The sequence below is a fragment of the Carettochelys insculpta genome, chromosome 22 (genome assembly GCF_033958435.1).
Source record: "Carettochelys insculpta isolate YL-2023 chromosome 22, ASM3395843v1, whole genome shotgun sequence".
Taxonomy (NCBI): domain Eukaryota; kingdom Metazoa; phylum Chordata; order Testudines; family Carettochelyidae; genus Carettochelys; species Carettochelys insculpta.
The window spans coordinates 14400576-14419147 of NC_134158.1; the positions used below are offsets into that span (position 1 = coordinate 14400576).

Genomic DNA, 18572 nt, shown 5'->3' on the forward strand with positions numbered 1-18572 from the left:
CCCGCCCCTCTGCTATCTGGGCAGAGACAGGCCATCGGATTGTCTCCTCTGCAATCGGCTTTGCTTTGTTAACCAGCCAGGGCTCAGAGCCAGGTTTGATGGAGCCATTGCACAGGCCAAGGTTGGATCAGGGCCCCATGGGCTGCCCAGACCCACATGCGAGGGACAGACCCTGCCCCAGCTGAGCTCAGGACCCCATCATGCCAGGTGCTGCCCAGACCCAGTGAGGGACAGACCCTGCCTGCAGGGGCTCTGCGGGCTTTTTATGTCATTCCCAGTTTTCCCTACTCCCCTGGCTCTGCTCCGGCACCCAAGGCAGGGGCGTAGCAGAGCGGCGGGCGAGGAGCACACCCAGCGCCCACTCCCCCAAAGTGGCAGCGGAGCTCAGAGGAGGAGCTGCACCGTGTCCATGGCCCTCGCAGGCGGGAACGCTGCCTGCTGGTGCAGCCCAGAGGAGCCTGCATCTGCCTGCCCTGGGCACCCTTTCTGACAGCGGGGGCAGATCTCTGGGTGCAGCTGGGAAGATGGGGGGAGGGGAGACCTCCCTGGGAGGGGAGGGGGTTGTGTGAACCCATTTTAAGCCACTACATCCCACTGCGCAGCACCTGCCCTGCTCCCACCCCAGGCCCCTTCCCTGCTGGGAGGGGGATTGAACCGTCCAGCCTGGCGTGAGGCTGAACCTGACTAACCCTCAGTCCCACAGGGACCCCCCAGCACTGCGCTGCCTTCTGCCTGCCCGGGGCGCACCACAGCCCCACTGGGCCACAAGGGGGGAAGGCGAAATCCCTAAATCCCTCCTGGACTAAGGGCTGGGCTGGCTCTGGGCCAGGGAGTGGGGCAGGAACTGTCCCCTTCAGGAGCTCCGCCCCCACCTGGCCAGGGGCAGGGAGTGGGGCAGGGTCTGGGTGGCTCGGGGCGGGGGCGGGGCTGAGCCCCCGTCCCCCCCCTTTCTAGTTGCACCCTTCCCGGTGCGGAATATTCAGCAGGTGGAATCAGTGGGCGTGTCCGTGCACGCAAATACAGACGGGGGCGTGGCCGTTAATGCAAATACAGTCCGGGGGCGAGGCTGTCGGGGATAATGACGTAAATCTACGTAGGGAAAGGGGCGGGGCGGCATGCAGAGTGAGCAGTGCAGGGCGGGGGTATAGATGGGGCGGGGCTCTCAATGCAAATGAGGGGGCGGGGCTCCGAGCCGAGGGAAGCGGAACGGAAGCGTCGTTTCCGGGGCTGAGTCTAGCGGAGCCGGAGAGCGGAACGGGGCCGCCGTGTGAGTCGTGGGGAGACCGAACCCCTCCCCTACGGTTCCCCCTCCCCCCGCTGGGCCTCCCCCGAGCTCCGCTCCCCGGGTTCCCTCCTGGACCTGCCTCCTCCCCACTGCATATCCCGCCCCGCAGCGTCCCCCCAACCCTGCCGGGATCTGCCCCCTTTGGGGTTCCCCCCTCGGGTCCACTCCCCCCAGCGCCCCTTCTCCACCCCCGCAGGATCCCCTCTGCCTCTGGGACCTTCCCTGTCTCTGGGTCCCTCCCCCGGAACTGCCTCCTTAAGGGTCCCTTCTCTCCTCCCCTAGGCTCTGCGCCCCGGGATCCCTTCTCCCCGGGGCCTGCCCCCACCCGGGATCCTCCCCGCTCCTGATTCCCTCCTTCCTTACTGGGATCTGCTCCAGCCTGTCCCCGCCCAGGACGGGCTTCCCCCTTTCCCAGGCAGCTCCCCCTTTTGGAGAAGGGCCTTCGCACCTGCCCCCTTGAAGTGCCTCCCTCAGTGAGGCCCCCGTTCCAGCCCCACCCAGCACAGGGACCCCATTTACTTCCTGCCCCCCAGCGTCACAGCTGTTGGGGTGAGCCCCACATGTTGCAGGAGCCCTCATTTGGGGAGATACCCGCTCCTGGGCTCCAGCCCCGCTCCTGTGCCCTGTTCTGCCCCTCCCAGCTCTGGGACTCGCTGCCCCCCACGTATAGTCACTGGGAGTGAACCCCACAAAAGGAGCCACCCAAGCATGACCCCAGCACAAGGACACCCCTTTACCTCCCTGTCCCTCAGAATCTCTGGCCCATATAGACCCCTAGCTCCAGAGAGCCCCCAACCCACTCCCTGCGGTCCAGCCCCTTTTCAGCCCAGGGAACTACCAACATGGGCCACCCCCCTACAACAGGGGATGGGCTGAAACCCCCACTTCAGTCCCCAGTTCTCCCCCAGCCCTGCCCTGCAGCTGGCCCTCCCTGCTAACAACCCACCTGTCCTCTGCAGGTGAACTGGAGATCATGGCTCCCTCCTGGCTTTTGGTTGCAGCCCTGTTTGGCCTGGCGACGGCGGTGCCCATCGAGCAGCCCAAGGGGGAGAAGAAGGCGGCAGAGGAGACGCCCCCAGAACCGCCGGTAAGAGGCCGGATGGCGCTCGGTTACCATGTAGCTGGGAGTCTTCCAGTCTCCGGTTAGGTCAGTGTATCCGGGTGCCTGCAGCGTCAGAGCCCTGTAGGAGCTGGAATTCCCCCCTCCGGTGATCTAAAGCAGGGCTCGTACTCCCTGTTCTAGATGGGGAAACTGAGGCACAGCTCAGCAACTGTGTTTCCCCCCCACCCCCCCAATCCCAGCTCTCCTTTTCTACAGCCTCTCAGGCAGTTGAGTGCAGCTGCTGGGGGAGTCACAGCACATCCCTGGGCTCCCCGTCCCCACTCAGGAAGCTGAGCTGGGGTGAGCCTCATGCAGGGGACCCCCTTTCCCCAGGCAGCTCCCCCTTTTGGAGAAGGATCCTCGGACCTGGCCCCTTCGGCTTTACCCCCTGTAATGCCCCCATTCCAGCCCCCGCCCAGCACAGGCACCCACTTTAATCCCTGCCCCCAGCAGCGTATTTCAGGACCCCCCATTTGGGGAGATGAAATCCTCCTGGGCTCCAGCCCCCCCATCATGCTCTGCTCCCCCTCCTCCTGCAGTGCCACCCACTGTGGGGTTCTCATGCCTTCCTCTGAGGGGCGATCTCCTGCTTCGGCCCCAATTACCCTGAGGAGCGACCACAGACCAGATGGGTGGCCAGTAAAACCCACAGGTTTTCTGCCAGGGCACAGCTGCTGGAAAGGCTGAAATCTCAGGGTTCCTCTTAGGGTGTCACAGAGGGGGGCTGCATCTTTGAACCGACCAGGGCCGGGATTTCTCTGGGCCCTGAATGGAAATGCACATGAGGGGCAGTGGCTGCCTGTGATGGGGTTCAGGGGTCCCCAAGCTCTGCACCCTGTCTGCAGGCAGCAGTGACTCTCACTCAGTGGGAGAACAGCGGGTTTATTAGCCAATAGGGCACAGCATTGTACAGAGGAGTCAGTGGAGCCAGCAGAGGCAGCCAGCCCAATCCATGCTGGGGAGAGGAGGTCCCAAGGGGCCCCCCAAAGCCAGGGCCTTGCCCCGCCCTTTGTCTCTCTCTCTCTCTCTCTCCCACCCCAGCCTAACTGCTTCCCAACTCCCAGTTCCCATTCAAACCCCTCAGGCTCCAGCTCCCACTTTGTCTGCAGCCCAGAGGTGTCACCTGGTCCTCTCAGTTACCCTCAGCAGGACCCCTACACCCTCTGTGAGCCCCCCACATACGCACATATCCCCCACTCCATCACACCGCCGGGTTCGGTTGAGACGCTCTCTCCAGTGCAGGAGGGAAGACGCCCTGCCAGGTCCCTTTGCCCAGGGCGGAGCTCACATGGAAAACGATCCCTGTCCCTGGTCAATAAGTCAAGGCCGTGTGGAGCAGTTTGGCTGCTGCTGTGATCAGCTGGAGCTGGTGGCGGTTTGTGTTGAGTGTCCCAGCGGCGAATCGCCAGGTTTATTCGCACGTTTTTCTCCATGTCACTTTTCACAAGGGCTTGGAGTTCCTTGCAGGGGTGATCATAGCCAGCTAGTCCCCGCCCCCACCGGCTCTAACCACTAGCCCCCTGACCCCACTCCCGGAGCTGGCGAAAGAACCAGGCATCTGGCTCCCAAGGACAGGCCCCTCACGGCGCATGTAAGACGTTGGCTGAATCAGGCCAGGCCATCATGTGCCAGGTGGCAGCTGCATGTGCCTGGCTGGGGCAGGGTGTGCTGGGGGGGGGCTGGGAGGATGGAGTGAGGGGAGGGCCAGGGCCTGGAACACCATCAGGTTCAGGTGCAGGCCCTGGGGGCTCCCATCTGGGAGGGAGCCCGGCCTGACCCAGCGCTGCCCTGGGCAGGACACGGGGCTGTATTACCACCGCTACCTGCAGGAGGTGATCAACGTGCTGGAGACGGACGGCCACTTCCGGGAGAAACTGCAGGCGGCCAACGCGGAGGACATCAAGGTGAGAGAGACCAGGCAGGGCCTTTCCCCTCTGGGGTGACAGCCCCAGGGCAGGGGGCAGGGCCTGGGGTGGGGCAGGTGGTGTGTAATTGTCCCATGCCCCACCCCAACATCCACAGGTCTGGGGAGGTGGAGCGGGAGGCGTGTCATTGGCTGTTGGGGCAGGGTGTGGGGGGGGCGGGAGGCGTGTCATTGGCTGTTGGGGCAGGGTGGGGGGGGGCGGGAGGCGTGTCATTGGCTGTTGGGGCAGGGTGTGGGGGGGGCGGGAGGCGTGTCATTGGCTGTTGGGGCAGGGTATGGGGGGGGCGGGAGGCGTGTCATTGGCTGTTGGGGCAGGGTGTGGGGGGGGGCGGGAGGCGTGTCATTGGCTGTTGGGGCAGGGTGTGGGGGGGGGCGGGAGGTGTGTCATTGGCTGTTGGGGCAGGGTGTGGGGGGGTGGGAGGCGTGTCATTGGCTGTTGGGGCAGGGTGTGGGGTGGGTGGGGGCGGGGCGGGAGGCATGTCATTGGCGGCTGGGGCAGGAAGCGCGTCATTGGCTGTTGGGATGGGGGGTGGGGTGGGAGGCATGTCATTGGCTGTTGGGGACGGGGCAGGGGATGGGGGCACGCCTTTACCCCGACTCCTCCCCCTGGGGCAGAGTGGGAAGCTGAGCAAGGAGCTGGACTTCGTGAGCCACCACGTCCGCACGAAGCTGGACGAGCTGAAGCGGCAGGAGGTCTCCCGGCTCCGCATGCTGCTCAAGGCCAAGATGGACGCCACCATGGAGCAGAGTGAGCGGGGGCTCGGACACCTGGGTCCCTTCCCCGGCGCAGGGAGGGGGGCGGGGAGAGCTCGGGCCCTTACCCCAGCTGTGCTTTTACCTGTCCCCCCCCTCCCCCCAGCATCCGTTGCCCAGCCAGGTAAGGGGGGGGATGAGATTTGACACCCCCACGGAGGAGGACAGGCCCCATTCTCCAGCCCCCACCAGACTCCGCTCAGAGGGAGAGGCCCTGCCCCATTCTCCCTGCCCCAGCCAGGCCTTGTCTCCCCCAGATGTGCAGATCGACCACCTGGGGCTGCTGAAGCAGTTTGAGCACCTGGACCCCCAGAACCAGCACACCTTTGAGGCCCGCGACCTGGAGCTGCTCATCCGGGCGGTGAGTGCAGGAACCGGAAGGCACCACTTCCCTGGGGTAGCTGGTGGGGGGCTTCTCAGATCCAATGGATTCTCCCAGCTTGGGGGCAGAGATTGGGGTTTGGGGAAGGACCCCCCAGGGAAGAACGCGATGTAGTTGGCGGGGGTGGGGGGAAACCAGGACTCCTGGGTCCTGCACTGACCCCCTTCCCCCCGCCCGGCAGGCCACCAAGGACCTGGAGAATTACGATGCGGCACACCACGAGGAATTCAAGCGCTACGAGATGCTGAAGGAGCACGAGCGGCGGGAGTACCTCAAGTCGCTGGACGAGGAGAAGCGGCGGGCAGAGGAGGCCCGTTTCCAGGAGCTGCGCCAGAAGCACAAGGAGCACCCCAAAGTCAACATCCCGGTACGGTCCGCCCACCACCCCCCGGTACAGACTGCAGCACACCCCAGAGCCAGCAGATCCCCTAGGACCGAGCTTACCTGCGGAACTCCTCGCTGCAGGGCGCAGCCATGTCTGGGCGCCTGCGGGTCTCGGCCTGGCTGGGGGAGGTCTGGGGTCAGGGGGGCCACAAGCTAAATCGGAGTCAGCAGCGGGAAGCTGGTGTGCAAAGGGCAGCAGAACGGGCTAACAGCCGGGACCTGCTGGCCGGAGCGAGAGGGAGGATAGAACGGGGTCTGGAGATGAGATGGCGGCTTCCCAAGGCCTAAGGGCGTTAGGAAGAGGAGGAGGGAGGAAAACTGTTCTCCTGGGCCTCCGAGGGCGGGACAAGGAGCAATGCGCTGCAAGTGTGGGGAGGGATGTTGGAACAACTCCTGTCGGGCTCAGCACTGGGCAGGGCCCAGGGGGCTGTGGGACCCCCATCGCTGGAGAAGTGCAGCTCAGACAGACCCTGTCAGTGGGGCTGGCCGGGGTAGGCAACTGGACTTGATGACTCCCCAGTGCCTTTTGGTTCAAATGGAAGGAGCCCAAGCCTGGGGCTGGTGGGTAGTTGGCTCTGGGAGGGGGTTGGGGGGCTGGGTCGGAGCCGGGACTCTTGGGTTCTATCCTCACTCCGCCCTGCAGGGCAGCCGGGATCAGCTCAAGGAGGTCTGGGAGGAGACGGACGGCCTGGACCCCAATGAGTTCAACCCCAAAACCTTCTTCAAACTGCACGGTGAGGGGCCCTTCTCCTGCCCCCGGCCTGGGGACACCCCGCAGCAGCTGAGAGTTCTCTGCCCCCTGATCCCGCCAGGGGAGTTGAACACCCCAGATGTGCCGCCCTCTGGCTGGGGGGTGCAGCAGCTGGGGAGAGGCACAAGCTTTGTTGGACGCCAGAGCCCTTGGGGTGTGATGGGGGGCAGGTCTAGGAAGGAGCCGCCCCCAGCCCCTGCACTGTAACATAGCAGATCATCCCACTCCTCAGTGGGTGGCGAGAAACTGACCCCCAGGTTCCCTGGCGCATTCAGCCCTTGGCCCCACTGCAGGTGGGGGGCGGGGGCGAATGACGTGGGAATCTCAGCTCCCCCCAGGCAGCGCTGGGGGGGAGCGAAGTGAGGGGACAGGCCCTGCCCTGGGCTGGGGGAGGGGAGAGCCGGCGGCCCCCCCACACCCACCAAGGACAGGTTCCCGGCCCGGCTGCGCTCATTTCCCTCTGCCGCAGACACGAACAGCGACGGGGTCCTGGACGAGCAGGAGCTGGAAGCGCTGTTCACCAAGGAGGTGAGCTCCCTCTGGGTGGGGGTGTGGGGGGGGGGGGTCTGGGGTGGGGGGGCTGGCGGCAGGTGTTGCGGGGCTGGTGGGGAAGTGCAGCGGGGCTGGGATGGGGGGCTGGTGGGGGAGTGTGGGGAGGACTGGGGGGGCTGGCGGCATTGGGGTGGGAGGCCCTGCAGGGTAGCTGTTCTGGGGGGCTGTGCTTGGAGAGGGGTGCAGAGCAGGGAGGTGGGTGGGGCCATTGAGGGCTGAGCTGTGTTGGGAGCCCAGCCATTGCAGGGGGTAGATGGGGCAGCAATGGGCATGGCTAAGCAGTAGGGGTGGGCATTGCCATTGGGGCATGAGTGGGACTGGGATGGGCGGGGCCATGAGCAGCATGGTGGGCGGGGCTATTGGGGGCGGAGCCAGGGCTGACGGGCGTCTCCGCGCAGCTGGAGAAGGTGTACGACCCGCGGAACGAGGAGGACGACATGCTGGAGATGGAGGAGGAGCGTCTGCGCATGCGGGAGCACGTCATGAAGAACGTGAGAGAGGAGGGGGCCACTGCGCGGCCCCAGGGGTTGGGGGTCTGCGCCGCACTCGGCCCATTGCTGAGCTCCCAGGTGCCCCCAGCCGGGCTTGAGGGTGGGTAGCCCTGGGTCCCTCCCTCTAGGACTCTGGTCTTTCCCAAATACCCTGGTTCCCCTCCGGCTGCAGCCGCCTTCCTGGGCAGGGAGTGGGGTGGGGGTTGAATCCTCCCTGCCCCCCAGTGTCTGGCCTGGGCCCTGCCCCCGAACCTGCAGCTGGCCCACAGCAGATGGAGGCGCCCAGAAGGGTCCTCAAGGAATGAGCTGCCTGGTGTGTCCCTGCCAGGGTGCCACCCTCCGTGCCTCCAGCTTCGCTGTCTCTTGCAGCCCGTCCCATCCCACGGTGCCGCGCCCCAATTCCTAGTTCCAGCCCCCCAGCCCGTTCCCCTCCGGCCCCTCGCCCCCCAGGCAGCAGATTCGCTTTGTTGGCCCTGTGCTTTGTGTGCCGCAGCCCTGTCTGGGGCAAAAGGACCCCGAAGTTGTGGGGAATCGGGGAATCGATCAATCACTTCTTCACCGTGGTCCCTAACTCATAGCAGCTGCTGGTCATGCCCTGTTGGAAGGCGGAAGGTGTAACACCCACAGAACTGTCCATTGCCTTTTCCTGCCCTCCCGCCCCCCACAAATATCAGGGAGTGCCTCTTTCCTGCCATGCCTTTGAGTCCTCCTTTCTGTCACCAGGACAGAGCGCTCATCTGTCTCTGGCCATCATCTTTTCCACCCCGCCTGTCCCGTTCCATCTGCCAGTCGGCTGGTGACGGCACGGGTGTAGGGTCCCCTCTCAGGCATTCCCAGCTTGTACTTCCTCATACTGTCTGTCCGTCCACACCCTACGGTTTCCGTTGGCTCAGCTCAGGGTCAAGCCGAAGGTCACGGTGGCTTCGTTACCTGCCATTTACACATGCAATGATGGTTCAGAGCCACGGACACCTGACACCGCATGGTCAGTCGCTCACAGCATCACGTCAGTTTGGGGGCACGCAGCAGCCTGTGCCAACAGTCCCCAGAAGCGGGGAGAGCCCCGTCTCTATTCCCATTGTCTAGGGGTCCCTGTTACAGCCCAGCCCTAGTGCCCAGGCACAGGGAAGAAATTCCTTCCTCTGTCCCCAGAAGCACATCGCAGAGGCTAAGGGACGGGGACAGAGTCAGACTAACACTTCACATCTTTGGGGCATGGGGGGATCAGAGGAGAGGTGGGAAAAGGGTAGGCTGGGGGGCTCCATCTCACCCTGACATCCCCCCAGGTGGACTTGAACCAGGACCGGCTGGTGACGTTGGAGGAGTTCCTGAAATCCACCGAGAAGAAGGAGTTTAACGAGGCTGGAGGCTGGGAGGTGGGTGTCAGGGGACATTGCTGGGCTCTGCGGCAGAGAGCAGGGTTGTGGGGGGGGGGGGGGGTCTGTCTCCCAGGTTCTGTTGTGGGACGTGTGTGTGTTGGGGGGGTGTCTCCGGGGCTCTGTTATGGGGATGGGGGAGGGATCTGCTGGGTTCTGCTGTGTGGGGGGTGGGGTTTGTCTCCCGGGCTCTGCTGTGGGGAGGGAATTGGAAGATATGAGGCAGGGTGAGCCCTGAGTCCACACCACCGCCCTCCCACAGACAGTAGATGAGACCCAGGTGTACTCGGAGGCGGAGCTGCAGCGGTTTGAGGCGGAGCTAGCGGCCCAGGAGGCGGAGCTGAGCCGACGGGCGGAGCAGCTGCAGCGCCAGCACCAGGACCTGCAGCAGCAGCAGGTCCAGCTGGACGCCCAGAAGAAGGAGTATCAGCAGGTGGGGGGAGGGGCTGCAGCGGGGGGGGCCCTTCCCCCCGCCCCGGGAAGTGGTGGGGCCTTGCCCCTTGCAGATGGGGGGGGGGGGGTGGGCAGCTGCCCCAGGCAGTGGGGCGTTATGGGGGTGTCGGCTTGCCCCTCGCCCCACAGTTGTCACATGGGTGGGGTGCTCAGCAAGGGGGGGGGTTCTGTCCCTCCCCCCGCCATGCGTCCCTTCCCGAGGGAGGGGCTGTGGGTCGGGTGGGGGAAGATACCAGCATATCCCGCCCCCCACCCCGGGGGGCCCGGAACTCATCCCCCTGCTTTCCGCCAGGCTGTGCTGCAGATGGAGCAGAGGAAAATCCAGCAGGGGGAGGCCCTAGTGGCTAAGGAGCCCAAATTCCAGGCCCAGGCCCCACATGCTGCCCCAGCAGGTAAGATGGGCAGTGGGGGCTAGTGGTTAGAGCGGGGGAGCTGGGACTCCTGGGTTCCATCTTGGGAGGGGAGTGAGGTCTCAAGGGGTAGAGTGGGGGTGGGGAAGAGCCAGGACTCCTGGGTTCCATCCTGGGAGGGGAGTGAGGTCTAGGGAGTGGAGTGGGGGAGGGAGGAGCCAGGACTCCTGGTTTCTTCGTTGCGGGAGGGGAGAGGGGCCTCGTTACTTTGGGCCATCCCACTTCTCCTGTGTCTCGTCCAGATCCGGCTGCCCAGGACCGTGACCAGAACCATGTGGAGCCCCCCCCAAGCCAGCCACCGTCGTCGCAGCCTGAGGTCCAGATCCAGTGATCCCCGGAGTGAGCAGGGAGGTGGGTGGGGCCTTGCATTGGCCCCACCCTTTTCTCTGCTGGACCCCGCCCCCTCCCCTGGGGGTGGGGGCGTGGTGGGGGGGTGGTTGTTAGGCCAAAGGCTGCAGTCCCTGTCTTGGCCAGTGCGGGGGGGAATTGAGCCTTGTCTGTTTTCTGGAGCAGGGGCTGGGGGCCACCTGCCCCCTAGCACTGCCCCAGCTTCCCCCCAGGCCCGCTTGCCTGGCAGGTGTGTGGGTCAGGGGCTCCTGCAGGGCATGCTGGGTAGGCCCAGCACTGTCTCGGCCCTGGCCCTCTTCGTACACCTGCAGATCCTCGGCCGGTGGGCTCGGCTGCAGTGCATTGGGGGTACCCTGGCCCCCCATCATGGAAGAGGGACTCAGCTGGGCTCTCAGCTGTGTCCTCCCCCCCAGGGGCTTGGTCCCCTCTTCTGCCCCCCTGCAGTCATCCCTCCTCTGGGGGAGGGGCAGGGACTCCCCTGAATTCTCTCAGCTCTTGGGCTAGTGAATGAGACAAACACCCCCACTGGCCTGAGCCTGCAGGAAAGGGGAGTGAGTGATACCAGAGGGGAGCCGCCCACCTGCCGAGCGCTGGAGCAGCAGGGTACGACCCCCTGCCCGTGACCCTGCTCCCCACCATGATCGGGGGGGGGTGGTTCCCCACTGCCCCCATGAAACCCTCCCCCAGCCTGGGGCCCCCCAGAGCTTGAGGGGGGCGGAGCCTGACCCAAACAGAGCCTGTGCACCAGCCTGTTCTAAGGGGAGGTACCTTGCCCTGGGGGGAGCCAGAGCCCCCTGTGCCTCTTGGCCACTCACCAGGACTGAAACCGACCTGGCCGCTCTGCCTGTGTTCTCCCCAGCTCCCAGGATGGGTGTGTGGGGGGGGTCCTCTGTGCCCCCCCCACTCTGCACTCAGCCTCACCGGGCCCTGGCTGCAGCCCCAGCTTCCCACATAAAGGGATAAGTTAAGATGTCTGGGGGTCTCCTTTTTGGGGTGTGCTGGCGGCGACTGGCCCCTCGCTGCAGGGGGCTGGGCTGAGCTGCTAGTGCGGCTGCAGATGAGAGATCAGGATGGCCCCCGGCGCCCTACTGCTGTGCTGCTTGTGCTTTCTCCCCTTCAGCAACCACCAGGGAGCCTGGTGCTGCCAGGCTGTGGGGAAATCCTTCAGGCTCAGTGAGAGTTGGGCTGTTTTTTGGGGGACCCCCACCCTGCTCCCCCCCATCCAGACAGGGCAGAATAAACAGTCCTGTGCAGAGGGGCCATCCAGAGCTGCACCAGGGGGTGGCTGTGGGGGTTCTGCTTCGCCACTGATGCTGCTCCAGCCCCAGGGACGGCTCCTGCATGTTCCAGGGGTCATGTGGGGCAGAACAAGTCCCTCCTGCTGAGCCCTGCAGCCATTGTACCTAGGGGGCTGCTCTCCTGGGACAGGGCGTTAGAAAAGATGGGGGTCAGGGGAGAATCACAGGGAGGCCAATCAGCCACACCTGCTTGGGGGGCAGCTTAGGGGATTGTGGGATGCATCCACAGGGGCACCCACCAGGGAGCAGAGAAGTGGTGTGGCTGCTGCATGCAGCTTGGGGGAGATGGTGGAAAGTGAGAGGCAGGGGGAAGCTGGGATGTGGCTAACCACAGCAGGGCCAGGGGAGCCCCAGCCCGAGGCAAGGGAGGGCTTAGAACTGTGCACATGAAAGGCACAGACCAGGCAGGGGCCTAGGGTCAGCGTGTTTGGCAAAGGCCGGGGCAGGCAGCAGCTGAGCAAGGCCCAGGGGCTGGAAGTCAGAGATGGACAAGCTCAGAGCAGAGCCATGGAGAGGGAGTTACCCCCTGCTGAGCTGGGCCCCCTCCCTCCAGTTCAGCAGCAGGGGATGGCAGCTCTGACCCCAACTGCTCAGGGGGTTGCAAGGGGCAGGACAAGCCTCAGCATCCTGGGCCAGAGGGGAACTCAGGGCTGCCAGCCTGGGCCCCCAGTCAAGCCTGGCAACTGATGGATGGGGCAACCTTACGGAACAGCTGAACACATCCCTCCCACGCCCTTGAGTCACTGGGTTTGAGTCACCCCCTGGGAACATCTCAACAGCTGGGTGGGGAGCACCCCCTCACCCTGGCTAGCAGCTGAGAGCCACCCCCACAGAATTCTTCTCCATGGGGGGGTGGGGGGCAGCTGGGGAAGCTGAGGCAGGCCCCTGCCTCTTAGAAGGAGACCAGCAGTTTTTTCCCTACCCCCTTCAAGCCAGGTGAGAACCCAGGAGTCCTGCCTCCTAGCCTCTCCCTGCTGTAGCCAGTAGGCTCCACTCCCCCAGCCCAGAGGGGGATGGGCCCTCTCCTAGCACTTAGTTTCACTCTGTGGTGGGCAGGCTGGGCCAAGCAGGACCTAGGCCTGGAATAAAATAAGCGCCTGGTGGTGATGGTTGGGCCCTTCAGTCGCAGGGTACAACTCAGCCTCCCTCTATGGCCTCATGCCATCCCCTGCCCCTTGGGTTGCTGGAAGAACAGGCCGAGGGAGGCCACCCTTGGGGGAGCTGTTTATTAAGACAGTCAATAAAAAAGCCACACAAGGAAATAAATAATGAACGGGTCTGACCTGTAAATACATGTCCAGAGGGAACCCCACTGCCCCCCACCCCCTCACTTTTAGCTTCGTTCTCTAGTATTGAACAGAAGCTGCAGCGACCAGCTGCTTCCCCAGCTCAGTGACGGAGGTAGGTAAAGTCACTGCCCTTGAACCCCAGAGTCCTGGCTCCTGGCCCACTGTAGCCACGAGTGTCTGCTTCTTGCCAGGCTGGGGAGAGAAGCCAGGAGTCCTGGCTTTGGAGACAGAAGGAGCAAGGCTGGCAGCAGCGGGGGACAGTCTGTGCCCTACCCCAGTCTTCCATCCCGGACGCCTGGGCCCTCAGAGCTGACTGGGAGGGGTATGCCCTGCGCCCCAGGGTGGGGGAAGGGCAGCTGCTCTTCTGCTGGGCCATGGATCATACTCCAGACTCGGGCCCTGTGTGCCGGCTCCAGGCAGGGCCCCAGGATGGCCCCCAGCTGCTTGATGCGGCGGCAGAAACGGTCCCGATCCCGGGCCAGCTCCTCCCAGGGCCCCCGGCGGGCAGCCCGGCTGGCGAAGGACCAGACCACCAGGGGGTGTACGGTGACCACAGGGGAGAACCGGACCTGGGGAGAGCAAGCAGGTGAGAGGAGGCCCCAGAACCTGGGGACATGGGGGCACCCTACAGGGAAAAGCCCAGCACTAGCCCCCACTCCCCTATCATAGCTAGGGGGAGAACCCAGGAATCCAGGCTCCTGCACCCCACTCCCCTCCCAGGGCCAGGCATAGAACCTGAGAGTCCAGGCTCCAGGCTGCCCCCAACCACTGCACCCCATTCCTCTTGCCCCCCAGCTCTAACCACCAGGACACGCTTCCCCCATTCTAACTCCCAAGCAGCAGCTGGTCTGGACCAGTCCGCTCTGCCCCAGGCGTGGGACGACTGCCAATGACTCAGAGGCTGACGTCATCCCTTCCGGGAGAGCCCAGAGTTACTTGGAAATTGCTAGGGGTTTCGAAAGCAGCCTAGGGTGGGAGCGAGGGGCACCAGCCACGCTGCAGGGGAGCAGAGGTTGACTCGCCCAGCTCGGAGAAGCCCCTGGGACCCCGCGGCCTCTTTCAGGGTGTTGCGCCAGACTCGCCCCTCAGGGAGGCAGGTCAATCTGATGTCACCCCCTGAAATTACCCAGCAGGCCTCTGGGCCTGTGCTTAGGGTAACTGGGAGAACCCAGGAGTCCTGGCTGTAGCTCACCTTCTTGGCCCGGTCGCACGGCAAGTCCAGGGCCTGTGCCATGGCGGGGTCCTCAGCTCCGGGTGATCCCAGCTTACAGCCAGGCGTCTGACGAGGGCCAGCCTGTCTCATGGGCCAGGGCTTTTCCGGGGGTCTCCAGGGGTCCCCCCACTTCTCCATCTCCAAGTCTGGCGTGTGGAGGTAGGAGGACACCCACAATTCCCGGTCCTTGGGCCGTGGTGGGCTGGGGCTCACAGGGGCCATGGCCAAGTGGAGCGGGTTAAGGGGATCCTGCCCACGGCTTGGGGACCCCCACAGCACCATGTCCTTCTCCGGCTCCTCCTCTGAATCGGTCCAGTCTGCACCAGAGCAACCCCCTTCGTCCTCGCTGGGCCAGTCTCCATCCTCCTCCTCCTCCGAGGGGCAGTAGAACAAGGACAGGACCAGGGGGCTCTGGGTGCTGGGGCGTGCTGGGGTCATGCTGCCTTGTGGGCTGCCAGTGGCCTCTCCCCCAGGTGGCATGGGGCCTCCTTCGCATCTCTCACTGTTCACCCCCAGCCTGGCAGGACGGGGAAGGCAGAGTTGACTTTCCAGAGGTTGCTTCTGAGCATGCCCAGCCTTCTCCAGACCTTCCTCCATCTCTGGCTGGGCTGTGGTCTGTTCCCCTTCACAGCTTGCCCCCTCCTCCAAGTCTCGGGAAGGCCCTTGGGGGCTTCCCCCTGCATTTTTCCCTGGTCCCCAGTGGGGGCCTGGCCCCTCCGGTGTGGCAGGACCATCTCTCATCTGCTGAGGAGCAGCCACGATATCCTTCCCTAGCTCCAGGGCTTCTGGCTGTTCCGGGAGTGGGATAGCCAAGGCATGGTGCCCACCAACCCCACCTGCCACCCGTGGGCGGGGGGGTCCACGGCCCTTCCTCCTCTGCCTCCTCCTCCTCCTCCTCATCACTGCCGCAGGGAGGTGATGCCAGTAGCCCAGGAAGAGTCTGGCTGGCCAGGACAGTGTGTGTCAGAGGTCACCTGGTAGCAGGGACCTGATGTAGTCATGTTTCTCTCAGCAGCTGGAATGAGGAAGGCCAGAAAACACGTCATTCTCGGGGAATCCAGCAGCCCAGGGTGCACGTGTGTGGGGAGCTGATCCCCAGGCCACAAACCTGCCCTCTAGGGTCTGGGGGCTCCCACCCCACCCCCGCTTGCAAGTCTTCCTACTTCTCAGCAGCCACTGAGAATCAGAGAGGGCCAGCTGGGAGCCAGGATGCCCGGGTTCAATCCCTGGCTCCGTGACTCAGTTTCCCTTCTAGGGTTTTTCCCGGGCAGGGGAGAGGGTGTCGTTCAGAGACCTTTGTCCTTCCAGAGTCTCCTGCTGAGTGACTGAAGTTACCCTGGGGCATGCCCGGTTCCTCCAAGCGTCTCCCCGAGGCCAGCTACACCCCAACCCAGAGACGGGGGACTCCAGGGACCAGCCAGTCAGAGCCATGAGGGGTCAGCGGGAGGTCGGCAGCTCCGGCTGGACTGCCGCGGGGGGGGGGGGGCGGTATCAGAGGGGGGAGGGACAGGGGCACCTTTGAAAGAAGAGGGCCCCACAAAGTTTCAACATCCCCCCAGCCCACAGCAGGGCACGGGGGGAGGGAGGGAGAGCTGCTTGGGGCGCTCAGGGACTCGGTCGGAGGGCAGCACCCCCTAAGTGGAGGGAGGGCTCGAGGGGGGAGGGGCGCAGGGCAGGGATCTCGGGGTCCCCCCTTACCGCTCAGCCAGTGAGCAGGGCGCCCCAGCAGCAGGTGGCGGGCGCGGCGCGGGCGGGGTCCGTGGGGCAGGCGGCGGCGGGTAGCGGCTCCATTGGGTCTCTAGTCGGCGGCTGCAAGCAGAGAAGTGGGAACAGGGCGAGCCGGGCCGGGCTAAATAGGGCCGCCCGCTGACGCCAGCGTGACGTCACGGGCCAGCCGGGAGGGGGCAACGGAGCTTAGCACGTAGTCAGTAACACAGCGCTACGTAACATACACAGCACAGCAACACACACTGGTCAACAGCGCAACACACAACACAACAACACACAGCCCACCACAGCAACAGACACAGCACAACACAATACAGCAACACACAGCCCAACACAACACACAGCCCAGCCCACCAACAGGCACAGCCCAACACAACACAACACAGCAACACACAGCTCAAAACAGCAACACACAGCCCAACACAAGTCACAGCTCAACCCAATACAACACACTGCACAGCAACACACAGCCCAGCAGAGCAACAGACACAGCCCAGCCTAACACAACACACACAGCCCAGCACAGCAGCACACACAGACCAACACAACACAACACACAGCCCAGCTCAACAAAACATACACAGCACAACACAGGAACATACAACCCAGCAGCTGCCCAGCAGAACACAACAACACACACAGCCCAGCACAACCACACATACAGCCAATCACGTGCCCAGCACAACACAACACACAGCTCAGCTCAGCCCAACACAGCAACACATTGCCCAGTACAACAAAACACAGGTGCCTGCACAACACAAAACCACACACAGCCCAACACCCAAGCACAACACACCACATAGCACAATCCTATCCTTCCCTGCCCTGCAATGAGAGAGCCAGCAACGCAACACACATGCAACCCAACACATAACCAGAAGTGCAACACAATACAACACACACTGATTTAGAGCATGGCACCTAAATAACAGAGCTGAGTGCCACACAACCTCCTCCCACCCCAAACACATGCACAACAGTCCACAATGCAGCACATACACAATATACGTCACAGTGCGCAATGGGCAAAATACACAATGGAGTGAAAAAAACTACATCACAAACCACACACCACAACGCCTCACACTGTAGCACCTACAAGCTACACTGCACAGTGGCACGCCCACAGTGCCACACAGCACAATACAACAGAGCAAATGGACCCCACACACCCTAGCAAGGGCACAACACAGTCGCAATCCGACAGACACACAACAGAGCAATCACACAATAGCATCCCACCCCAACAGTCAACTAAGGAAATGTGCAACACAATCATGATACAACACAGGCAATGCAACCACAATATGGCAACACAATATGGCAATCACAGCCTACTCCAGCACCTTGAATACCACCACTCCACAATCCAACACACACCTAACACCACAGCTGAGCAAAACTCAGTACAAAGGCCTCCCAGGTTCTGTAAGGCCGTCACATGCCAAAACCCAGCAGCACAACACACATCATGGCCTCGGGGTGCAGACATAACAGGTCAAAATGACCCAGGCCTGGGGATTTTCAGCAGGCCATGCAACACAACACCCGGGCCTTACTGCCTGTGGACTGGAACACAACTGGCATAACGCAGGGCACCGCACCAAGGCACACAACACAACAACCAGCACTAGGAAACTGGAAACAGAGCTAAAGGGTGTGCACGCAGGAGCCAGGACTCCTGGGTTCCCTCGCTGGCTGGAGAAGGGAGTGAGGCCTTGTGGTTAGGGTGGGGGGACTGGGAGTCAGGACTCCTGGGTTCCCTCCCTGGCTGGCGAAGGGAGTGAGGCCTTGTGGTTAGAGCAGGGAGCGGGAGGGGACTGGGGGGCGGGTCCAGCTCTGTCAGACAGGGGTCCCGATCCGGGCGTGGCTGGGGATCCCCCTGACTCTCCTGCCCCGCCAGGGTTTCCCTCCCGGAGCAGGTTCGCTTCCCCTTTTCACTTTCACTTTTCTGTCCTATTTCTTCTATGTCACAACCTCTGGACGCGCTTCCGCCTGGGGCGGCGGAGGTCGCGGGGAGGGGAGGGGGCAGGATTCCGGGGTGCTCTCCCCAGCCCGGGGGGCAGTGGGGGGGAGGGGTCGGAGCCAGGACTTCGGCTTTGTTTGCTCTCTGTGAGCCTTGTTGCTTCCCTGCCTCAGTTTCCCCGTTTGTGAAATGGGCCTAATGCCCCACCCGTGAGTCGCAGATGGGCCTCCCTCTGCGGAGCCCCACTGTTCGGGGAGCCCGTCTCCTGAGCAGCCGCCGGCTCTGCCTTCGCTGCGGCAGGCCACGTGGGGGCGCCAGAGGCTCAGGCCCACTGGCGGGGTGGACCCGGGTGGGAGGGAGACGGCAGGTGGACAGAAGCTGCATGAGCCAGTGACCCCCCCCCCCGCGGCATCCCCCCCCGGGAAATACTCTCAGCTTTGCCCGCCCCCGCCCCCTCCCCCTCTCGGCTAGGGGTAGGGAAAGAACCCAGGAGTCCGGGCCGCCAGCCCCGCCCGGCGCTGCAGTGGGAGGGGGCGGACGGGGAGGGAAACTCTTTGTCCCCGGACCCCTCCCGGGAGGCGCTGGGCGGCCGCAGGGGCCCGGGAGAGAAACAGCTGCGAGAGGTGGGGACGGACGGACGGCGAGATGCAGCGCAGGGCAGGGGCTTAAGCCAGGGAGGTGGAAGCGGACTGAGGCACGGGGAGGACGCGAGAGGTGCCCTGGGGCGGGACGCAGAGGGGCGCGGGGAGGACGCGAGAGGAGCCCCGGGGGGGACGCAGGGGGGCGCGGGGAGGACGCGAGAGGAGCCCCGGGGGGGCGGAGGCGGGCGCGGGGAGGACGCTAGAGGGACGCGGCTACCGAGGC

The 18572-nt window shown here is 64.1% G+C and overlaps 2 protein-coding genes across 2 annotated transcripts; one reads left to right on the forward strand and one right to left on the reverse strand.

Moving 5' to 3' along the window:
- The first annotated feature begins 1198 nt into the window (after positions 1-1198).
- On the forward strand, positions 1199-12782 carry NUCB1 (nucleobindin 1). Its single transcript, XM_075017755.1, has 13 exons — positions 1199-1267; positions 2245-2372; positions 4184-4291; positions 4927-5059; positions 5322-5425; positions 5628-5813; positions 6474-6564; positions 7051-7109; positions 7532-7624; positions 8911-9000; positions 9263-9433; positions 9746-9845; positions 10106-12782. The coding sequence occupies exons 2-13, from the start codon at positions 2259-2261 to the stop codon at positions 10192-10194; spliced, it is 1338 nt and encodes a 445-aa protein (XP_074873856.1). The 5' UTR covers positions 1199-1267; positions 2245-2258; the 3' UTR covers positions 10195-12782.
- A 45-nt stretch (positions 12783-12827) lies between these two features.
- On the reverse strand, positions 12828-15847 carry PPP1R15A (protein phosphatase 1 regulatory subunit 15A). Its single transcript, XM_075017756.1, has 3 exons — positions 15710-15847; positions 13991-15026; positions 12828-13367 (listed from the first exon to the last, which is right to left on the reverse strand). Exons 2-3 carry the CDS (start codon positions 14909-14911, stop codon positions 13068-13070), a joined length of 1221 nt encoding a protein of 406 aa, XP_074873857.1. The 5' UTR covers positions 14912-15026; positions 15710-15847; the 3' UTR covers positions 12828-13067.
- Between the last annotated feature and the right edge of the window lie 2725 nt (positions 15848-18572).

What these genes read in the sequence shown, in the direction of transcription:
- NUCB1 (XM_075017755.1), top strand. Translation starts at nt 2,259, where the DNA reads ATGGCTCCCTCCTGGCTTTTGGTTGCAGCCCTGTTTGGCCTGGCGACG. An exon ending in GGACGCCACCATGGAGCAGA is followed by an intron (nt 5,060 to 5,321) that starts GTGAGCGGGGGC and finishes TGTCTCCCCCAG; the next exon opens with ATGTGCAGATCGACCACCTG. An exon ending in AGAAGAAGGAGTATCAGCAG is followed by an intron (nt 9,434 to 9,745) that starts GTGGGGGGAGGG and finishes GCTTTCCGCCAG; the next exon opens with GCTGTGCTGCAGATGGAGCA.
- PPP1R15A (XM_075017756.1), bottom strand. Translation starts at nt 14,911, where the DNA reads ATGAGGAGGAGGAGGAGGAGGCAGAGGAGGAAGGGCCGTGGACCCCCC. An exon ending in CGTGCGACCGGGCCAAGAAG is followed by an intron (nt 13,368 to 13,990) that starts GTGAGCTACAGC and finishes TGCTCTCCCCAG; the next exon opens with GTCCGGTTCTCCCCTGTGGT.